This window comes from Coturnix japonica, chromosome 4 (genome assembly GCF_054131305.1).
Source record: "Coturnix japonica strain WE chromosome 4, WE-NBRP24, whole genome shotgun sequence".
NCBI lineage: Eukaryota > Metazoa > Chordata > Aves > Galliformes > Phasianidae > Coturnix > Coturnix japonica.
Window position 1 is genome coordinate 52,474,317 of NC_140666.1, and position 21,000 is coordinate 52,495,316.

Here is a 21,000-nt window from a genome sequence, read left to right on the forward strand (position 1 = left end):
GTAGGTTTTACCCCATCTTCTGCCACATTAAGAAGCTATTTGAAGATGAAGATGCAGGTTTAATGGAAAATAGTTTCTCCCACTGGCAATCCATTTCTATTACAATCATTTCTATTATATTTCACCTAGTTTTGTCCCTTTCTGGAGAGTGAAAATACAAGCTGATGGTTCAAAGGGCAGGGCCTCCTCTGTTGAACCAGTCTGAAATAATTAACTCACACAGCAAAGCAGAGAAGCACTCAGACCTACCACCTCTATGCCACGCTCTCAGGGCATCTCATGTTAGCCCACAGTTAGGACTGGGTACAAATCCTGCTCTACCATCAACTTCATACATGCTTATCTATAAGACTTGAAGCCAGAACATGCCCCTTTCATTAAAGGCATTTTTTGTAGCTATTAATAAGTGGCAGATAGAAGCAACGAGTTCCATAATAAAGTTTATTTAATCAGAACTATGCTTAGGAAAATACACTTGAAAGGGTTAATATAACGCAATTTAGTTTAACTTTACACTACGTTTTGGAACAAAAAGACTTAAAAACATACTTTTAAGTGAAAACAGGATGTATGATCTGGCTTGTTTTACATTTATTAAAAAAACGTAGAAAAGGCCATCATGCACTACAGTAGAGAACATGAAAAAAAAAAAAACAACACAAAATTACCTTTGGTTTTATTCAGAATACAAGTATTGCACTGTAAAAGCATCAAAACATGGTGCAACCCAATGTCACAAACACAACTCCATGCCAGCTTACAAGAGTTAACTAGGATAGTTTTTAGAGGGACGAAACGTATGTACACATGAAACAATTCCATTAGCTATCTGGATTCTGTTAATATACATGCCACGTATCTACGCAACGGCCAGTCAAGAAACCTCTTGAATTGGGTTAATACTTTTCAGCTATATTAAATCTGTTGAAATCAATGACGCTACCATCTCTTAACTGTCCTGGCAGATGTCAAACGTTCTTCTTTTGTCAATGAATGAAGGTCCAGCCTAGATCACCAGAACCCAGAAATAGCAACTACAGAATCATTAATGACTGGAAAAGACAACTAAAACCCTCTCATCCAGCCGTGATTACAATACCATGGATTACGACTGCCCAGCTACCCACTTCCTGGATCATTTCTCAAGGCAGTTACTTTGCGTGGATAGATCCATAGAGATGAGAACCCTAAATGCCACGTTGCTCAACCAAGGTCTGGCAGTGTAGAGCTGTTGTCCCGCTAAACTCTTCAACCCACGGATCTGAGGTTGAACACTCCTACAGTTTTTAGGCTACTATTGGCAAAACCAACACTAAATAATTTAAGAATATGGAGAAGGACAAGTCAATGTTTAGGGGGAGATGCACCGTAGTAAAACCATCAGTTCTGATGGCTCACCTGATCGGCATTCTCCAATACAAATATTCAGTATTAGCAATTTCTAACCTTTTAGGTACACACGATGCACTACATCTTTACTGCTTTAACATAACATACTCCCAAATCTTGGACATAAGCCAGCAGAGAATTCCAACGCTGTAATGCACCAACAGTATTTCGGGACATTGCTGCTGAGGGTCTCAAAGAGACCCGTCTTAATATTTCTATGGTCTATTTTCAACTCTTAATCTTGTGACAGGAAAACACTGCTGTCTTCACAGAGTTCTTGTTAGATCAAGCAGTAAAACCTTGACCACTTCCCAGAAATCTGCAGCGCAGTACCTCAGAAAACCACACCCTTGTTTTTATCTCATCAAGAGACATTTTAAGTCAGTGTACACCACATTTTCCATTTAAAAATACATAATAATTATCAGGCCAGTCCACAAGTTTGTCTGAACATAGCTGAAGTCCTTGAAGTCTCTCACAAGATAGCAAAGGCTCTTTGCAAGGATATAAGGGGAGCTACAATATCTCTGCACGGTACTGGAATTTCCAGCATCTGCTCATGTTACTCACAAACGTTGGCAACATTTACATATAAGAGAAAAAAAGAAATACATCTAAGACTATTACAACCAGTTGTTTAGGAAAACAACTAAGTTTCTTAACATTTAGCATAAATATACTTGCAACTTGATCTTCAGTTGCCAATGATTGTCACAGCCAAGGTAAGGATTGAATGCTATCTAAGCAAACAAAAACTCACTATACAATTTATTTCTGCCACGAGGGATGCCCTCCCTCTCAAATCTTTGGCCTCCTATTACCAATCTCTCCCAAAAGGAGAAGCAACGTAGTTTTGTTGTTCTCTATTCATTCAAGGTTGGGGGCAGAGGGAAGATGACATGCAGACAGGGAGAAAAAAAATGAGCTTTGTTGCAGAAACCTACGTTCACAGAACCAATTCAAAGAACACACATCGTGAGTGCCTAAAACACACTGACAGACACTGAACCAGCTCCTCAGCTCCACTCTGCAAACAACACTCACCTCCAAAGTTGCTTCTGGAGAGTTGATGAGAAGCCACCACCAGTTGCTGCACCTGACAAGGGATCTAAAGATGGTCTTCTGCAACGCAGATGGGACTGGAGGCTTTTGCTTCTTCCCTGTACGTATGGATTGCGTTCACGTTTTGCCACTGGCAGGCACGCAATCTCTCTCATATTTGTGTGCGTCAAAAGAAAATCTGCTTAGAATGAAAAACTCCCAGTATGGTATTTCTTGCATATAGACCTGAGGTCGCAACCTGATCACTTACGCGACCAATTACCTCTCTGTGTGGAAACAGGATGATTCTATTAAATGAAACTCGAATGAATAAGGAACAGGGATTCCTACAGCCTTTACTGCCAGGTTTGCTAGTACCAGTTGCTTTGTCTTTGTTCTTCAGCATGAGATGTAATTACAGTTCATCAAAATCTGACATCTATGGTAATTATTTACTTTTCTTAAGCTCACAAAGCTTGACTGCTGTCCATCATAGAAATTAAAAGAGACAAAGAATTAAGCAACACCTGGACTTGTAGAATTTTCATGCCATTTTCACTGACAGTGATTACTTTCCTGTCTGGTGATCCCAAACTATAAATTACAATTTATTACTCTGTATGTGTATTAAAAATATCAGAAGTGGCATTTCTATGGAAAAAAACAAAAAAAAACAAAAAAAAAACCCTATAAAGATAGTGTTTTGAAACTGCGTTGATATCCTTTTGCTCAAGAACTATATAAAATTTTAAAGCTACTCAAAAATAACACAGCCAAACAGCTCATAGTTCTACGCACAACTAGCAATACCCCATGAGAAGAAGAAAAATCTGCAGTAAAGAACATCACAGAAAACTGGCCCATGGTAAGCAACGAATCTGAACGGTTCAAAGTAAGGAAAGCTTACACAAACTGAACCCAACATGCATATATAAAGTGTACGTGTACTGCACAAGCGCTATTCCTAAAGGATTCATCTGCATAGGTATAAACAAAAACAATGTGCAACATTTGAAGCCTTTAAAGCAACAACAAAAAAAAAAAAGCAAATACTTAAAAATAACAATCTTGCTCCCCCCTACAACAGAGTCAATGACGCATAACAGTTAATAAGATATTAATCAAGATAGAGGTTCTCCAAACAAAAGTTGGAAGGACTAACCCCAAATTTTGGCTCACTTTTCATACTAAGGGGATCTGAAATGTATGTTCACGATTATAATTATCTTCAACAGTTACGTCCATCGCCAGCCAACTTCGATTTGTCTTACAAAGTGCTCATTTATGTAATAGAAGCTATCTCTCTGGTAGAACAAGCATTGAGTAGTTTTTTACCACTTTGAACACCAAGATGCATTAAGAACTAAAACAAAAGCAGAGGAGAGGGGAAAGAGGAGTTGGCTGCTAAAAGAAAAAGCAACTGCCAGTGGCTCTATACATCCAACTTGTGTATGGGTAGCTACAGCCTTGTTCCTAAAGCTCAACTTATAAAACAAATGCATCGGCTAACAAACTATAAGCAGACAGATCATACAGGACACAGCCTCATACACCCTACCTACTTCTTTAATGAAGAGATCCAATATTTAAAGAGGTCATTACACAAAAATTTGTCCAAAATATTTTCAGCTTAAAAAAAAAAAAAAAAAAAAAAAGAAATCCCAATGCAGACACTAAAGAAAACCATGCTTTAAAAAAAACCAATCTACAATATCTGTACATAAGCTGTATAAGATCTTACAAAAGATACACATGCCCCCAACACCACAGCTATTTCTACTCCTGCCCTTTTGTTGCCTTCTCAAGATAATACACATTGACCAAGTGGCGATTGAGGTGCTTGCTGTATTCACCTTCCTTCTTAAATGAGCGGTCACAAAAAATGCACACATAGTTCTCCCTGACTGCTGTGCTATTGGCAGCTCCTTGTGATGTCTTCGGACTGGTTTCTTCTTGTACAGAACGAGCACCGTTCAACCCAGAATCATCGCTGCCTTCTGATATGTTGTCACTTATGTCGCTGCCCTCGTGGCTGTGGATGCCCTCATCCTCATCCATTTCCTGACATTCATTCACTGCTGCGTTATCCAGAGGTGATAAGGCCAGAGCTACTCCAGGGCTCTGCATACACCCTTCTGGGGGCACAGGCGCTCCCACAGCATCTGCTGGTGGCTCTGTCTCTAGGATGCGTGTCTTAGTCAGGTCTACCGGGCCTGGGCTACTCACAGTTTCTGCCAAGCAGGTTTCCTCTGGCTCCTTACTGGGCTCCAGATCCGGTAGTACATCCACGGGTCCATCCAGACTTTGTTCAGTAGGCACTGCATGAGAAGATTCGTCCGTGTCTTCCGCCATATCCACCTTTCTCTTCTCTTTTTCACAGACAGTGTCCTTGCTCTCCACTGCTGCAGCAGGTATTTCTTGATCCTTCACCTCAGCCTCTGTGTCCGCAACCCGAGCTGACAGACAAAGCTGTCGTGGCTCTTGTACACAACTTCCTTTGGCGCAGATGCTCTCTGCCTTGCAAGTATGACCAACGTTACTATCTAATGGTGCTGGGCCAGCAGGATCTTCCTCCTTCTCCTGGTTGCTGCTCGGACTGTCGAGTTTAACATATCCATCTTCTTCCATAAGATGAGACTCGTCTGCCAGCTCCTCTTCTTCCATCTTCTCCTCATCAAGTCTATTGCTTTTCTTACTGTGCTTACTTTTCAGAGCTTTCTTTTTTCTGCTTTTCTTAAGGCAGGAATTTTGCTTTTTAGGTTCCGCCTCTGGTACATCATCACTTTTCTGAGCTTCCTGGCAGTCTCTGGGTTTAGTTTCTACTTTCTTTTTCTTTTTTGTCATTACGATGGCTTCATTCGCAGGCTCTTGCTTTGAGAAAGTTATTTCTGCCTCGGCCTTTCTTTTGACCTTCTTTGTTTTACACGGTTTCTCACTATTTTTCTCAGTTTTAATATCTACCTCCTTGTTTTCTGAAGTCGATTTCCGACTTCTCGTCGTCACTTGGCGTGCAGGAACGTTGCTCGTCGGCTTCTTTTCCTTCACTAAGTTCTCTTTTTTTTCCACTTTCACAGTTTTCTCAGTTTTCTTTGTGGGCGAATCCCCTTTTGTTTGCTCCTTCTCCACTTTGTCACCGATGCTCTCGGCAAAGTCAGCTTCGCTCTTTTTAGTCCGTAGCTTCACCTTTGAAACATCCATGGTGATGTCTGAACAATCGGGATGCCTGGACTTGATGTGATACTGCAGGTTACACTTCTTAGATGCCGCATAGTCACAAACAGGACAAAGGAACTGGCGCGGATTGACGTGCAGCTCAACGTGCTTTTTGAAATTGCTGCGATCCGCTGTTTTGTAGTCACAGTGCGGGCAAGTCAGAGGCTTCGGCCCATTGTGAACCTGCCTTGCATGACGAGTTACTTCATGCTGGTTTGAGGCCACGTAACTGCACTGATCACATTTGAATGGCTTCTCACCTAAAGAAGGAAGGGTGGAAGGGAATTATGGTGATTATTAAGCAGAGGGCTGGGAAGGAAATCACTTTGCACTAAGACAAGCACAGAAATATGAAACTCAAAAAGAAAAAATATATATACACATCCATGCGCCTTTAAAATTAAATACAATCAACATAAGAAATCCACAAATCCACAAACACATTCACGAGACACCAAAAACAATATACAAAAAAAAAAAAAAAAAAAAAAAAAAAGAGAGAGAAGGGGCGAGGATTGGGAGGAAGGGGATCCACAACCAAACAAGCAGTAACAAAGTCACAAGTTCTGGCTATGCATACATACCGGCAGAGATCTCTCTACAGTACTATTAGCAAATGGAATCCATACCCAACTGGTCCATTGAATGCATTGTAGAAAAACGGAAATGTAACATTTGATGAATAGAAGTTTCATACAAACGTTTCAAATTAAGTCCAACTTTACATAAATTTATCATACTTCATGTTTGCATTGGAAAGGAAGTAAGGGAAAATGAGCTAGCAAAAGACAAAGCATGAGAAAGACATGCCACCTTAGTGATTTTTGCCTCTATTGAAATCAGTTCAGTGGAGTTCATCAGTGTCTCCTTTATGCCACATTTATAATTGGGTTGGCTGCAGGCTACTGTTGGCAAGAAATACATAGGCAGTCTAAAGCCATCACGTTACTGCTACTGAAAGCTGCGTTAAATGACTCCTGTATGCACAAGTGTTTTTGAAATGCAAGGTTTAATGCACACTGGTGCAGCAGAATCAGCTTCCCATTTAGACTCCAAAGCAAAGAGGAAAAACATTTTCAGCGCAATAACCCAAGTCCAAAAATATTTTGAGAACTTTTTTGCCTATACAAATTAAACTGAGTGGTGCCACTGAGATCTAAACAGGCATATAAAAATTGGCCTCCCAAACTAATGCATGCCACTTCCTAGGTATACTGAAAAGTCATTCCAGATCCTTATGGTTGTGCTGCCTCTGTGGCAAGAGGGCGGGTGGTGCTTGCTCAGGAGTTTAGAAGATTTAATTTCTGCCTGCAGCATCTCTTTATTATTTAATGAAGGATTAATTTAACTTCAGCTGTTAATAGAACACCAGTGCACAGCAGATCATTAAAGAGGTTAAGTCATCAGATGCATCCTGAGCTGTAGCAACCGTGCTCTCGGCAAGTTCCCTCTCTTGAGGAACACAGGCTTGGCAAAGAGAAGAGCCAGGACCCTGGACTTCAGGGCCCTGAACTGAGAGAAAACTTCAGGCTGTTTAAGGAATTGCTGGATAAGAACCCTTGATCTACTAGGAAACTGTCCTTAGGGACGAAGAAATTGAACAGAGCTGGCAGCACTTTAAGAACATCCTTCTGAGAGGATAAGAGCTCTTCATCTACCAGCATAAAGAGATCAAGAAGAGGAGGCAGGAAAATAGCATGGCTGAGCAAGGACCTGAGGAATGAGAAGGAAAAGTACACGCAGTAGAAGCAGGGATGGCTGCATTACGAAGAATACAGGAATGCCATTTAGGCATATAGAAATGGGATCACAAAAGCAGGAAAGCCAAGGCACAGATGGAACAGAACTTGTCAAAGGATGTGAATAACAAGAATGGTTTCTTTAGATGGGCTGGACAGAAGAGACAGGCAAAGGAGAGCATATTCCCTCTGATAAATGAGAAGGGAGATCTGGCTTCAACAGACATGGAGAAGACTGAGGTACTCCATGAGTTCTTTGCCTCAGTCTTCATTGGCACTCAGGCTTCCTGCACCTCTCATGTCCCTGAACCTCAGGACAGAAGTAAGAGGAAGCAAAATCTCTCCCACTGTAAAAGCAGACCAAGTCTGAGACCATCTCATGAGTCCAAATCCATACAAGTCTCGAGGCCAGACAACATACATCCCAGGGTTCCCAAGGAAGAGCTGCCAATCCATTCTCTATCATTATATATAAAGTCATTGCTGTCAGGCAAAGTCCTCAGCAATTGGAAAAAATGAAAACAACACTCCCATTTTTAAGAAAGGGAGAAAGAAAGACCATAGTAACTACAAGCTGGTAAGCCCCACCTTAGGGCCCAGGAAGATCATGGAGTAGATGCCCCTGAAAGAGATGTTAAGGCACATGAGATATGAGCAGGTGATCCAAGACAGCCAGCACAGCTTCACCAGGGGCAGATTGTGCCTGACCAATCTAGCAACCATCTGTGATGGACCGGCAGCGTCCATGGACAAAGGAAGGCCAACTGATATGGCCTACCTGGACTTGTGCAAGTCCTTTGACACTGTCCTGCCACCACATCACAATCTCTAAATTTGAGAGCTATGGATTTAAAGACTGGACTATTAGGTGGATAATAATTGCTTGTATGGTCACAGTCAGAGGGTTGCGGTAAATGGCTCTATGTCCAGGTAGAGGCTGGACATGAGTAGTGTCCCCTGAGGAGAGGTCCATCCAGAGAGACTGGTTCAGACTTGAAAAGTGCAACCACAAGAACCTAATGAGGTTCAACAACGCCAAGCGGTTGGGTCAGGGAAATCCCACATATGTGTACAGACTGGAAAAATTCATTTGAGAGCAGTCCTGCCCAGAAACATTTGGGGATACTGGTGAATGAACATGAGATAGCAGTGTGTGTTTGCAGCCCTAAAGACCAACTGTATCCTGAGCTGCATCAAGAGGGGTGAGCAGCAGGATGAGGGAGGGGGTTGCCCTCCTCTGTTCTCATGAGACCTCACCTGCAATCCTGCATCCAGACCTGGTACCCCCAGCACAAGAAATCTGTGGAGCTGTTGGAGCAGGTTCAGAGCAAGGCCACAAAGAAGCTCAGAAGTCCTCACCTCTCCTAAGAAAAGCTGAGGGAGCTGAGCTTGTTCAGTCTGGAGAAAAAAAAGGCTGCAGGGACACCTCATTGAGGCCTCCAGTACTCAAAGGGAGCTTATAAGCAAGAGGAGAACTGACTTGTTACACAGTCCAATAGTGACATGACAAGGTGTGTGTCGGGGAGGGGGGAAGGGCTGGTTTTCAACCAAAAGAGGGGAAACTTAGGTTTAATGTTAGGAGAAAATTCTTTACTCGGGGAGCAGCAAGGCCCTGGCACAGACTGCCCAGAGAAGCTGTGGACATCGCATTCCTGAAGGCATTCAAGGCCATGTTGCTTGGGGCCCTGGGCGGCCTAATCTGGTGGAAGGCAACCCTGCACATGGCAGGGGGTTGGAACTACATGATCCTTAATGTCTCTTCCAACCTAAGCCATTCTATGATTTTATGACAGCAAGAATCCCATGTGCAATCCCATTTCCATTGGCACAGTTCATGCTCTCCTTCCCAGACCTTGAATTCAATGACCAAGAGCAAATCCCACTTTTCACCTCCTTCCAGTTTGCACAGATTTGCTCTTTGCACAGACAAGAGAAGAAAAAGATGATGAAAAAATAGTTGCAAAGGTACAGTGTTGACCAAACCATTTACAAATTCATACTTAGCAAAGATGTGCAGTCAAAAATGCTTTTTGTTTCTGAAAGCAGAATGCTTCAATTGAAAAAGTCTCAAACTAAAATACTGGCAGGTCATTTTAAAGCTGCCTATTTTAAATGGGTCCAAGCCCTCACCACAAAACAATTAAAAGTCCCTTCTTGTCTCAACTATTGCAATTGAAATGACTGTTCAGGACGTTTTCATTACTGTTTTGTAGGATTAGAACTTCACCTAGGTCTGATTAATTCATATATTAGCAAACCAAGAGCATGAGCTGAGATCCATCTGAGCTCCTCTAAGAGGGTCACAAAGCACAGGTGTGCTTGTGTCTAGCATGATTATGGGAGTAAAAGCTCATACAAATGACATTATTTCATTTAAACATAAGACTAACAGGAGAAACAGAGCAAAGGAGAAAAGGGAGTTCTTAATATCACAGCTTTATGACCAATTATGGGGTATAAAGACTACTGAAAACTGCTGATTTGGCTTTTAGTACCACAAGATCAAATCACTCTTCTAAGTTTGCTTTTTCCTCCTTCGTGTCTCCTTGCCAGAATCAGGCACTGACTTGTATCTTTCTGTAACTCTAAGCAAAATTATAAGGATTTCCTCAGATGGTCATTAATCATCCTGCTGGATGAAATTAAATCACAGATTTCATAGGGGAGGCTCTCAGAGGTCCGTACCCTTTTCAGCTAACTTGATTTGAATTGATCTATGACAGCAGGCAGAAAACAAGAGCCTGATCATATTATCACAATATTGGATTTACTACAAAACTACTACAGCGGTCCTCTGAATCTCAGAATACATCCTGGATAGTGAAAGAAAAGACATCATCCCCCATCACCAGTTTTTAATAATGACATATTTCTTTAGCAGGTAGAAACAACCTCAGCTGTTAAAAAAAGAGAAAGGTAGCTAAAGCTCAGGACACGCTGGATGAGATGACAACTTCGTGTCATACAAAACCACCCCTTTTTCATGCTGCTGCTGCTTTACCAACCTGAGTGGGTGCGCATGTGCCTGGTTAAATGGGTCTTCTGAGAGCTGGAATAGGGGCACATAGCACATTGATAGGGTCGCTCTCCTGCAAAAACAAAATAAAACATTAAATTAATCAGTGAAAGACACATGACTCCTATCTTTGGTTCCTGAGCCATACCCACCAGGCTGTCACAGAACCCCAAGTTGTATGTGAAAACACATTCTCTCTCAGAACAGAGCCATGATGAGAAGCATACTCCTCAGGTGGATCGGTATGTTTCACATGAGGGTAGCAAAGGGACAGAATATGAAAGGCACATCCCCACATCCATCGGGGGTCAGATGGCTCGCAGGCAAAAAGTGACTGGAACAGCTACCCCTACAGAAATCCAGTTTGTGTAAGTATCATTAATTCCTCTTCAAGCAAAGGCATGCCCAAAGTATAGGCGGTCAGTTCTAGAACCTGGTAGGAAGGTGTGGATCATAGCACCAGGTTTTGGTTTGGTTAGTTGGTCTTTGTCTCCAACTTCTAGTGCATCTGAGAGATGGAGATTGCCTCGTCCCCCACTGCAAGCTGGAACAACACGTCTTAGTTTGGAGCAGGGACGGGAGTGATGTTTGGAAGGGAAAAGCACATCCTCACTCGATTCCAGACAACATCAGAACTATATCACCGTGTTTTCCTACACCAGCCAAAGCAAACAACCAACTGCGCTCTCCAAAACGTTAGCAAACATCCCGTATACAGCCTGTGGACAGCTCTATCTGCAGGCACAGAACTCCAGCTGCCTGGAGGAGACACCTTTGTAATGCAGGCAAAACGCCCATTTCTTCCAGCCATCACATCGTTCAGATTAGCACTCTTGATTAGATCAGCGTTTAAATGTAAAATCACCCTACCAAGCAGATCCTGCCCCCTCCTTTCCAGTTCGGATTAGGTCATGTCCCAGGGAGGGGTAGGGCTTTGTCATAAAGGAATGGCTGTGTTTTTCAGTGACTAAAATACATGGCCAAAGGTCCTGGAATACACACACAGTCATGTGCTATTTCCAGCACCTCACATTTCACATCTTTCAACTTATCTGTAACTTCAACGACGTGGCAAAGACGTTATATTTTCTATAGAGCACATGAGCAAAATATACTAGATGAATGAGATGAATGCAACTTATGTATGCTGTTGCCACTTAAAAATTAAACACGTGGCTACTTTAGAATGCCATTTGCATGGACTTAATGGCATCTTGCAAGCTCATTACATGCAAACAAGCCACCAAAAAAGCCTCTCCAGAAGACACTCAAGAGAAAAAGCTCCGCTGTTTATGGGAGTCCTGGAGTCCTCACTAAGTCAATTCGGTTCACCGACCACCAGGAAACAAACTTGGGAGTTAGATTCCATTTAGGTTGGATGTTAGGGGGAAGTTCTTCACTAGGAGAGTGGTTAGGCCCTGGAATAGGCTGCCCAGGGAGGTTGTGGATGCCCCGTCCTTGGAGGTGTTCAAGACCAGGTTGGACGGGGCCCTGGGCAACCTGATCTAGTAAAGGTGTATGTTTGGTGGCCCTGCCAGGCAGGGGGTTGGAACTACGTGATCCTTGAGGTCCCTTCCAACCCGGGTCATTCTGTGATTCTGTTAGACAAGAAAGGAGTATTTTAGTGCCATTTTAGTTGAGCAGCGTCAACAAATCCAGGATGGGGGGGGGGGGGGGGGGGGGAAACACTTTCCTGCAACAGCAGAGCAGAGTCGGTGTTTCAGACAACCGACTCAAATGCAGAAGAAGACACTTATCTGCAAAGAGGCCTCTTCCCACACAGTGTAAGTCAGGTGCAACAATTGGGAACGTCAAGTTATAAACAACTGCAGTTTCCTTATCAGCAACCTGAGTTCATCGCCTGGCTCCTTTACAAGGGATATCTTTATTATGCTTTCTCCTTTAAAACTATAAGCCAAAGACACTCGTATTGTTCAGACAGTTTTCATTAGTCAGTGCTGTTATGTTAACAGTCTGCAAGGCAATCAATTACACAGTAGTGCCGGCAGAAGCGCTGAGCCTGGTGAATCAGCACACTTACCAGTAGCTCATTCTTTCTTCTAACACTCTGGGACAAAACCCACGTTATTGGAAACAAGGCACGTTCCCAAATGAATCCACAGAGTTGAGAGCTTTTTAAATCAAGCAGGAATTGGCTGGAAGATCCCTATCTACCAGCTGCTAAGACGACCCAGCAAGAAAGCAAGCAGCAGAGCAACCCAAAAAGTGCTGAAATCATCATTCATCTTCAGCTGAGTTGAAACAATGAGATGGGACAAACCAAAGAACCCAAAATCTGATTTTTAAAGGAGAAAAAAGGAGCTGGATAGAATTCTATAAAGTTTAACTTGCTTTTTCTACTGTAGTTCTCGTTTTTAAATACCATTAAGTAATACACAAGTCCTGAGCGTACTCAACAGCTCAGAGCTTACCTCTGCCAGGGCTGCGACCCGCTGTGAAGTGAATCCTGCAGTGAATGTAGTTTCTCTCTCTGATGTTCTCAGGTTGCCACTCTCAGAGCTGCTGGACAGTTTGAATGGCGTTTCCTCAAACCTGCTCAGGGTCAGCTCCATAGCTGGACACAGAGCTATGTGTCCATATGCCAAGGCACATAGCATGGACTCATGCTTGGCCATGTATTCCTGGCAGGGTGTTTTTCAGCTTTCTCCTGCTCTTTGGTCATTTCTGCCTGCTTTCCTTCTCACTACCTCCCTCAATATATTCAATGCAAACCGGAGAACAACCATTTGCCCAGCATCTCTTACAAGCACCTACATACAGGCTGAGGAAATAGCAATAACAACGTTATCCTCTAACCAACACCACATGGCTATTGTTGAAGAGTATGAACACACTGAAAACCACAGCACACCCTCCAGATCCCATCACAGCAGAACATGGTGCTTCCAACTTGTGTCAGCAGAATGGATGTCAGCAGTGGGAAGCAACCTCCAAGGAGAACCCATTCCTTCCAAGGAGGCACCTCAGCATGGTGTTTCCCAACTAGCTGCAGCTCACAGAGACGCCATGCAACCCAAGGCCCTGTTGGCACATGGGCCCATCTGGTATAAATCAGAGCAGAAAGGAGCTCCACACTTCTCTTCAGCATTGCAAACTGATGGATGGGAGAAGAGGGCAGGAAATCGAGACCAAATCTCTCCCAGGGGCCAACGAATGCAGTATGGGCTCCTGCTGTGATGCAGCTACAGCAGGATTCCACATTGCATACCCTGACAACCATCACATACACACTTTTGTCATGCTCTCTTGGAAAAAAAGAAGTCTCAAATCCCTAACCAAGATGTTTTTCATCTCCTCTCAGGCCCCTGAGATGAGAGATTTTCCCAGTCCTCTAGAGCTTGCAGACTGGAGCTCAAAGCAAACTCAAGATACAACCTGACAGCACCACATACAACATCAATGGGCCTCATCAAGGGGGAACCAACTGCAAACATAAGAACCACGTTTTGCTCCATTCATTCCGTTTCCCTCTACCGTTCCCATACTTAAATCAACAGAAACTGAAGACTTACCCGTGTGAGTTCTAATATGCTGAATATAGTTGTTTTTCCTGTCTGAAAAATAGGAGCACTGCGAGCAGGTGTACACTTTCCTGGGAAAATGGTTTCTCAGGTGTTTCTTCCAGTGATACTCACTGACGGTGGTGTATGTGCATATGGTACACTTGTACACCCTCTCGTTTTCTCCCGCTTTATTGTGGTGCTTCAGGTGAGCCAGGTAGTGATCGTATCTGTTAGTGTTATAGCCGCAGCGATCGCAGCGGATCGGGCCCTTGGAGAAGTCCACCTCTTCCGTGCTGTAGGAATCTGACTCCTTCACCTGCACTTGTTTCTCCGCGTTTTCTTCCACGAAGAACTTCTTAGCGCTGTGAACCCTGATGTGATGCACAAATTCCTCTTCGGATTCGGCCTCGTAATGGCAGGGCTTGCAGCGGAACGGTTTGTTCTTCAGGCTCTTACACTTGTCCTCGGAGCTTTCCGGAGTGCCCGGAGCTTCCAACGGGACATCTTTGTCCGTGCTGGGAGTCCCAGGTGGGGGACAAGCGTCCGTGCCTTGGGTTTCCACACCGGGTGCTTCCATAGAGCTCAATTCCACGTTGTCCAAGGCGTCACGGTCGCTCTCGGCAGCATGGCTATCCTCCATGCCCTCGGCATCGCTGTCCGAGAAGTTGCTGTCGCCCACCGTGGTCAGCTCGGCCATCTGCCTCTCCTCTCCCACCAGGTAATCGCAGCAGTTGCCGTTCACCTCGCCCGTCAGGGCCACGTTGGCCAACATGATCAGCTGCGGGGCGGCCAGCTCGGCTTTGGAAAGGTCGTGCAAGTCGTACATGTCGTTGGACAACGCCATGCCGATGTTAGCGCCGCCGGGAAAGAGGCCGTTCCCACCGGACTGTCCCAGCACTTGAGTCGCCATAGCAGCGATTCTGTCGAGAGGGCGAAATAAAGCGCACCTGTGAGCGGCCGTGCAGCGGGGAGGCCTCCTCTCGGCAAAGCCGCCCGCGGAGGAAGAGCGGCCCGAGCGCGGCTCCGGCCCGAGCCCCGCCATGGCGGACGGGGGGGGGCCGAGGCCTCCGCCGAAACGCCGCCGGCCCCGCGTGGCCCGGCCCGGCCCGCATCCGGCCCGGGAGGCGGCCGGGGGAGCCGGGCCGTGCCCCCGCAGCCCTCCCTCCTTCCCTCCCTCCCTCGCAGCCAGGCATGCGGCCATTTTCTGCCTGCTCACACAAAGCGGCCCTCCTCCCCGCCGCCGCCGCGGGGCCCGTCCGGGCACGGCCGCCCCGAGGGGGGAGGCCCGGGACGGAGCTGAGGGCCCCGCTTCCCGCTCCCCGGAGCGGGGTGCAGCTCCGCGTCTCCGGCAAGGTCACAGCGGCCGCTCCCGCCCCGTCTCCCGGCGGACAGAGGGCGAGCGCCGCCCGGGGCCCTGGCTCCGTTCGGGCCCGGCCGAGGCGCCTTCCGGCGGCGGAGCGCGAGCAACGGCCCCGCGGCAGGCGCGGCGCGGGCGGCCCCTTAGCCGTGGTGCTGATCCCCCCCGCGGCCCGGCCGGGCCCGGCCCCCCCCCGCCGCGCGGCCGCCGATCAGCCCTGGACAGCGCCTCTCGCCCAGCCCGGCTCCCTCCCGCCTCCCTCCGCCTCCTTCCCCCGGGCCCCGGTCCCGCCGCACTCACCGGCGGCTCGAGGCCGGCCGGCCGCGGGACTGCTGCGGGACGCGGAGCGGGGAGGCGGCGCTGCGGGCGGGAGGCGCCGCGCATTCCAGCACACAGCGCGCAGCGGCGGCACCGCCCCGCCCCGACAGCCCCCACCGGAGCCGCCGGCACCGCCCCGACACCGGCACCGCCCCGACACCGGCACCGCGCCCGGCCGCGGGGGGGCGCGGGGGCGGGGGAGGGCGGAAGCGCGGCGGGGCCGCCCCTGCGCCTGGTCGAGCCGGGTCTCCGTGCGGATGCGTGCCGGGAGTCACGGTCCGAGCTCTTCTCATGGACACGCAGCATCATTAAGGCTGGGAAACACCGCTGAGATCATCCAGCCCGATTCCCAGCCCGTCCCCGCCGTGCCCACTGATTGTGTCCCTCAAAGCCACGTCTCTACAGTTCTTGACCTTATGGCTCTCTACAACTGCCCGAAAAGAGGTTGTGGTGTGGTAAAGGCCGGCCTCTTCTCCCGGGTAGCAGCAGTAGGACGAGAGGGGATGACCTCAAATTGCACCAGGAGGAGGTTCAGGTTGGACATTTCTCCTGCTTCCTGGTTCTCAAACTCATTCTCTTGCTTTCATTTGGGATGTCTGGATGAAAGCTGCGCTGCTGTTAATACAGACTGTGCCTGTCATCTCCTCTTCAGGCAGAGATGTAGTCCCGCTTTCTAGTGCATTACCACTATCTACCCCTCCTCCTAGTTGCCTTATTCTCCCATAGTTCTTTGGTCAGTGCTCTCCTTATCAGCACAAAAGATGTGTTCCCCGATGAAAAGCTCCTTTGAGCTCTGAGTATCACCCCTAAGTCAAGCCTGAGCCATTCACAAACCCCCTTAACTCCACTGGCTGCTCCATCAGATTTAGAGGCTAAAAGTGAAGTGACACAACCCGCTTAGCGGCTCCAGCAGCCAAATGCTGTCAGTTCTTACCAGCAATTCCCCAAAATCCCACATGTGCACCCAAGAAATCCATAGCAGCTCACAGAAGTGGCCGCAGCAAACATCTTGTGGTTGGAATGCTTTGCAGGCAGCACGAATGTAGATAATCCTGCAGTGGGTAATGTACTCTGAAAGAAATGAGCCACATCAAAGCTTGTAATGTCTGCAGGGAGAAAAAAAACAACAAAGAAAATGCAATAGTAAATAAAAACTTCTGCCAAAACAAGAAACGTTTAACTATAGGATGGATTGTTTCCATTGTGGATGAGCTGGGGGAGCAGGGAGTTGGAAGTGGGTTTGTAATATAAAACATACTTCAATATTTGCATCCATCCATTACGAAAATAAGGGCATCATGTTTGTAACAGTTAAAGGATCTTACATTACTCGACATTCCCAACAGGTTTTGACATAGGTGCCCTTTAAGTTCACTCAACAGAAGGGCTCTTTTTTGTACAGTCTGGTTTGCCTCTGTTTTGTTCTTAATGACCAGATCCCTTATGCTTCTCTGGAAGCATGGCCATTAATGTTATCTTAACAGCACCTTGATGTTCTCTCACACAGAGATCTCCTAATCTATTAGGAAACCTGTCTGACCAGATTTCTCAACTTTGGTACTCTGCAAGTGCACCAATTTGCAGTGTCTCTTTGTGCTAATGTTCTAAACAACAGTTATGTTTGCTATGTTCTAAAACAACCTAAATGTTAATTGCTTTGCCACAGCTCATCCATACTCTACAGTACCTTTGATGGGACCATTTCATTTCTGTTTTGACTCTTTGTGGCTGCTCATAACACACCTTGTGTGTGAAGGTCACTGTGGGCCCAGTTTCCAGCCATTTCCAGAGGTTGGTGGGCACAGCACCAAGTGCTGGAGTTCAGGAAGCATTTGGACAGCAGACACAGGGTCTGATTTTTGGGTGGTCCTATTGGACCAAGAGTTGGACTCGATGACGCCTGTAGGCTCCTTCCAACTCCGGATGGATATACTGTGATTCCATGATTCTAAGCAGCATGCTCCATGTTTGGGTGCTTCTGTCAGGCCTAAAACACCACAGCCACTTGACTCAAAGCACAAACGCCTTCTGACAAGACCCATCTGTTGTGAGGTGTTACAAATGGTTAATTTTGTGCCTTCAGGCCTCACATTAGAGGTGGCATCTCCATTCCACATCTCATTGCTCCTTTGCACTACTAGATCAGGCCTTTGCCCTTCTGTAGGCTGCACCGGGCCACATCAAACCAGTACAAACCCTGGCTGATGTGGTAGAAATGTGATCATGCAGCAGGCACATATGATCCAGATAAATATATATATTGCCTGTGGTACACAGCCAAGTGTGAGCAATTGCAGGTCACAGCCTGGACACGGAGCAGACCCTTCCTGCCTCCTAATGCGGAGAAATAAACTTGCCAGGCACTATGTTAAAGGGAGGTTAATTTCGTACTTGAAGTAAGTGCCACAACCTGAGCAGAGGAGCAGCTGCCACGCGTAAACCCAGTTTTAATCGCCTTTCTGCTATGGAAGAAGAAGTTGCTCTGGTGTAACTGGAGCCTCTCCACAGCAGCTGTATTTGAAGCAGGGCATCCTTTGTCTCGGGGGATCGCAGAGTAAAGAACAGTGCTTCTGGTATTTGACAACAGTTCCCTGGATGAGCAGTTGCTTCTTAAGCAATAGCCCTCTTTGTTGTTTGCTCTGCCACTGGCTAATTGACAGCGACAGGGATTATGTGGGGAGGAGAGAGCATGTAATGGGGACATCAAAGCCAATTATTGGGTAAGAGAAACAATAGCGGAGGAAGGCTCTATTCAGAAAGAATACGTGTTTATGTAGCGAGGCTTAGCCATTCTCACCGCGATCCCGTACCGTGTTTTTTTTTCCCCTTCATTCCCAGCTCATGCTGCATGTCTGTTCTCAATAACTCCTGCTGAGAAGAGTCTGGCTTATGCACGTCAGGTTCAGCAGTTCCACCTCTTTTTCCAAACCACATCTGTTTTTAACCCACCATCCGCTTCTCACAGGGCTTCCTACGCCTGCTGGCTTGGAACATACACATTCGGCACGTTCAGCCCATCGTTCCGTGCTCCCTTCCTCCATCTCCTTCCATAAGTCATTCCTTCCCCTCCACCTGCTGCAGGGCAAGTGCAATAAAGTATTGAACCCTGCTATCGATTCCTATCTGATACCAGGGACAGGAGTCAGAGGGTGGACAGAAGGGAAGGGGAGGGTTCCCTGAATCATGCCGCAGAAGTGGAAAGAAACTCAACAGTATTTCGATAAGAAAGCAGTATTACTTAATCAGTTCAGGTAATTGTTTACTCCGGCCCAGCTTCCCACCCTTTGCTGTTTGCACTGGTGTGACTATACCGCTGGAAAGGAAAATGCAGTCTAGGTAAACATAAAAACTGTGCGGCCTTTCCACTTCACCTCCAGCAAATTGTGAGCGGGGGGGCTGCAGCACAGTTTCAAGACAGTCGCAGTCAGGTAAGTACAATATCAGCTAAACGTGCCCATTGACCTAGATGGGCAGTTAAGCTTCAAAACCCGGTTATGAATGCGTTCTTTTTCATTCTTTACTCTCGAATGCCTATTCAGCTGATGTCAGCCTAACAAAACTCTGCTCACAAGGTAAGAAAAGGAACAGGAAAAACCACATCACATCCCTGCCCCCACGGTTTTGTCCCAGTGCCCATCGGGCGGCAGCCATTTGGTCCCAGTGGACTCCAGCAGCAAAGCAGGTTGTTATGGAAAGTAAGCTTGTGTAAGTAAGCAGGGAGAAAAGCCTTTTAGTGGGAAGTGAGGCCAATTAACGAGATGAAGTTATTCGGGGATTTCTGAGCCAGTCACAGAATGCCTCCCTCCCTGATGCACTTACCTTCATTCTCATCTTCGCTTGTGACCTTTACAGGGTGCTATCATAAGCGGTTTCATAAACCAAACGGGACCTGGATTCTGAGGTGTACCCATCACTGAAAATACATGATTGGGCCTACAGCCATGTTTCATAGCAAGGACGGAAAGAAAGTATCAGTGACCAGCGCATCCAACATCATTTCCTAAAGATCTCTGGCTGTTCTCCAAAGAATGCTGTCTGTTCCTTGCAATATAAGAGTCAGCATCTGTCCAAATCCTAATTTCTCTTTAGCAGCTGCAACAGCTTAACTAAAGGGCATGTGTTACTATCTTGGGCATAATGGCTTTCAAGATTCAAACACAGTCTTCCTCTCCCAGTTTCTCTGCACCGTTCCAGCTCTGTTCACTCAGTTACAGTCTAATCCACAGCTCCTTGTTAAAAAAAGAAACACTCCACCTATTAAGGAGGACAGCATGTAGACTTAACCAAACAAGTGATCCTAGAGAATATCAAACTCTGTAACATTTGAGTTCTCATAACATCATTATGAGAACATGGAATTTGTCTCCATAAGGAAAGTAACATTTCAGGGCTGACAGTAGGTGTCAGCAGCAGGTGCCTTTCCACTCGTGTTGATCAGGATGTCTTGGCCTTGAAAGCAAAGGCACAAACAACTTTCTGAGCTGCTTCAGTTGTCTTTGGGCAGATTCTGACCTGTTTCCAAAAGAGATCAGCTTGTCAGTCTATGTTTCCAACCACATGAATTTCTCTACTGATCTAACTTCACCTGTTACTGATATAAGTTATTTATATTTTTATATATATACTCTAAGCAGATCCAACCTTACCAAACAGAAAACCTTTTGCAGTTCTAAGTATCTTGTAGCTGTCAATAAGGTATCCTCGACAAAAAGCACTCATCTGCCTGAAGACTGAAACAAGTTCTTTTCACAGCTATAATCCCCACAAAGATCAATTCACAGCCTGTAAGTTTGTTTGCTCTACTGATTTTTCTCTCAACCTTCTGCAGCCATTCTCATCTCAATGTACTTTTTGCAAGTACTTGTCACTTAATTACTGAAGAAACGCTGACACTCAGCAGGAAAAAAGGAAACTATTCAGACAGAAGACAGTGGGAGACAAGAAATACGGACTGTTGATCGCTAGCATTGCCAGAACACAGCAGCAATAGAAAAGTTAAATCCTAATAGAACAGTTAAAACGACTGTAGCCAGAAATAATATTGGAAAACTAAAAGAATCAGCTGCAGAGAAAGGTTTCAGATAGATATGCCAAGATACTTAGCTTCTCCCAAGCAGCACTTTACCCCAAACTGCCCTCGTATGTAAGGAAGAACAAATGCCTGAATGTTTAATCACATGTAACATGAAACAATATTATCTGTTGGTACAGACTTCATCTCTGCTAGGGGCGTGTGTGTGGGCAGCTAGACTATTTCTGTGCCAGAATCACTGGTTGATAAATACTCTAAAAACACTGACAACTGTGGTTAATTTGCCTTAATACGGTGGGACTTACAATTGGTCCTAAGTGCAGGATGCAAAAAGGTTGCATTGGCAGTTTTTATACGCCTGTGCAGGCAGG

At 46.0% G+C, this 21,000-nt stretch overlaps 1 protein-coding gene across 2 annotated transcripts; it reads right to left on the bottom strand.

The window, feature by feature from the left end:
- Window positions 1-427: 427 nt before the first annotated feature.
- On the bottom strand, window positions 428-15,721 carry REST (RE1 silencing transcription factor). 2 transcript variants are annotated; one of them, XM_015861570.3, is made up of 4 exons: window positions 15,580-15,721; window positions 13,932-14,842; window positions 10,388-10,471; window positions 428-5,903 (listed from the first exon to the last, which is right to left on the bottom strand). In XM_015861570.3, exons 2-4 carry the CDS (start codon window positions 14,830-14,832, stop codon window positions 4,207-4,209), a joined length of 2,682 nt encoding a protein of 893 aa, XP_015717056.2. In that variant the 5' UTR covers window positions 14,833-14,842; window positions 15,580-15,721; the 3' UTR covers window positions 428-4,206. The 2 variants fall into 2 exon arrangements, with proteins under 2 accessions (XP_015717056.2, XP_085402925.1); XM_085546799.1 differs by lacking the exons at window positions 10,388-10,471; window positions 13,932-14,842; window positions 15,580-15,721 and adding an exon at window positions 6,228-6,276.
- Between the last annotated feature and the right edge of the window lie 5,279 nt (window positions 15,722-21,000).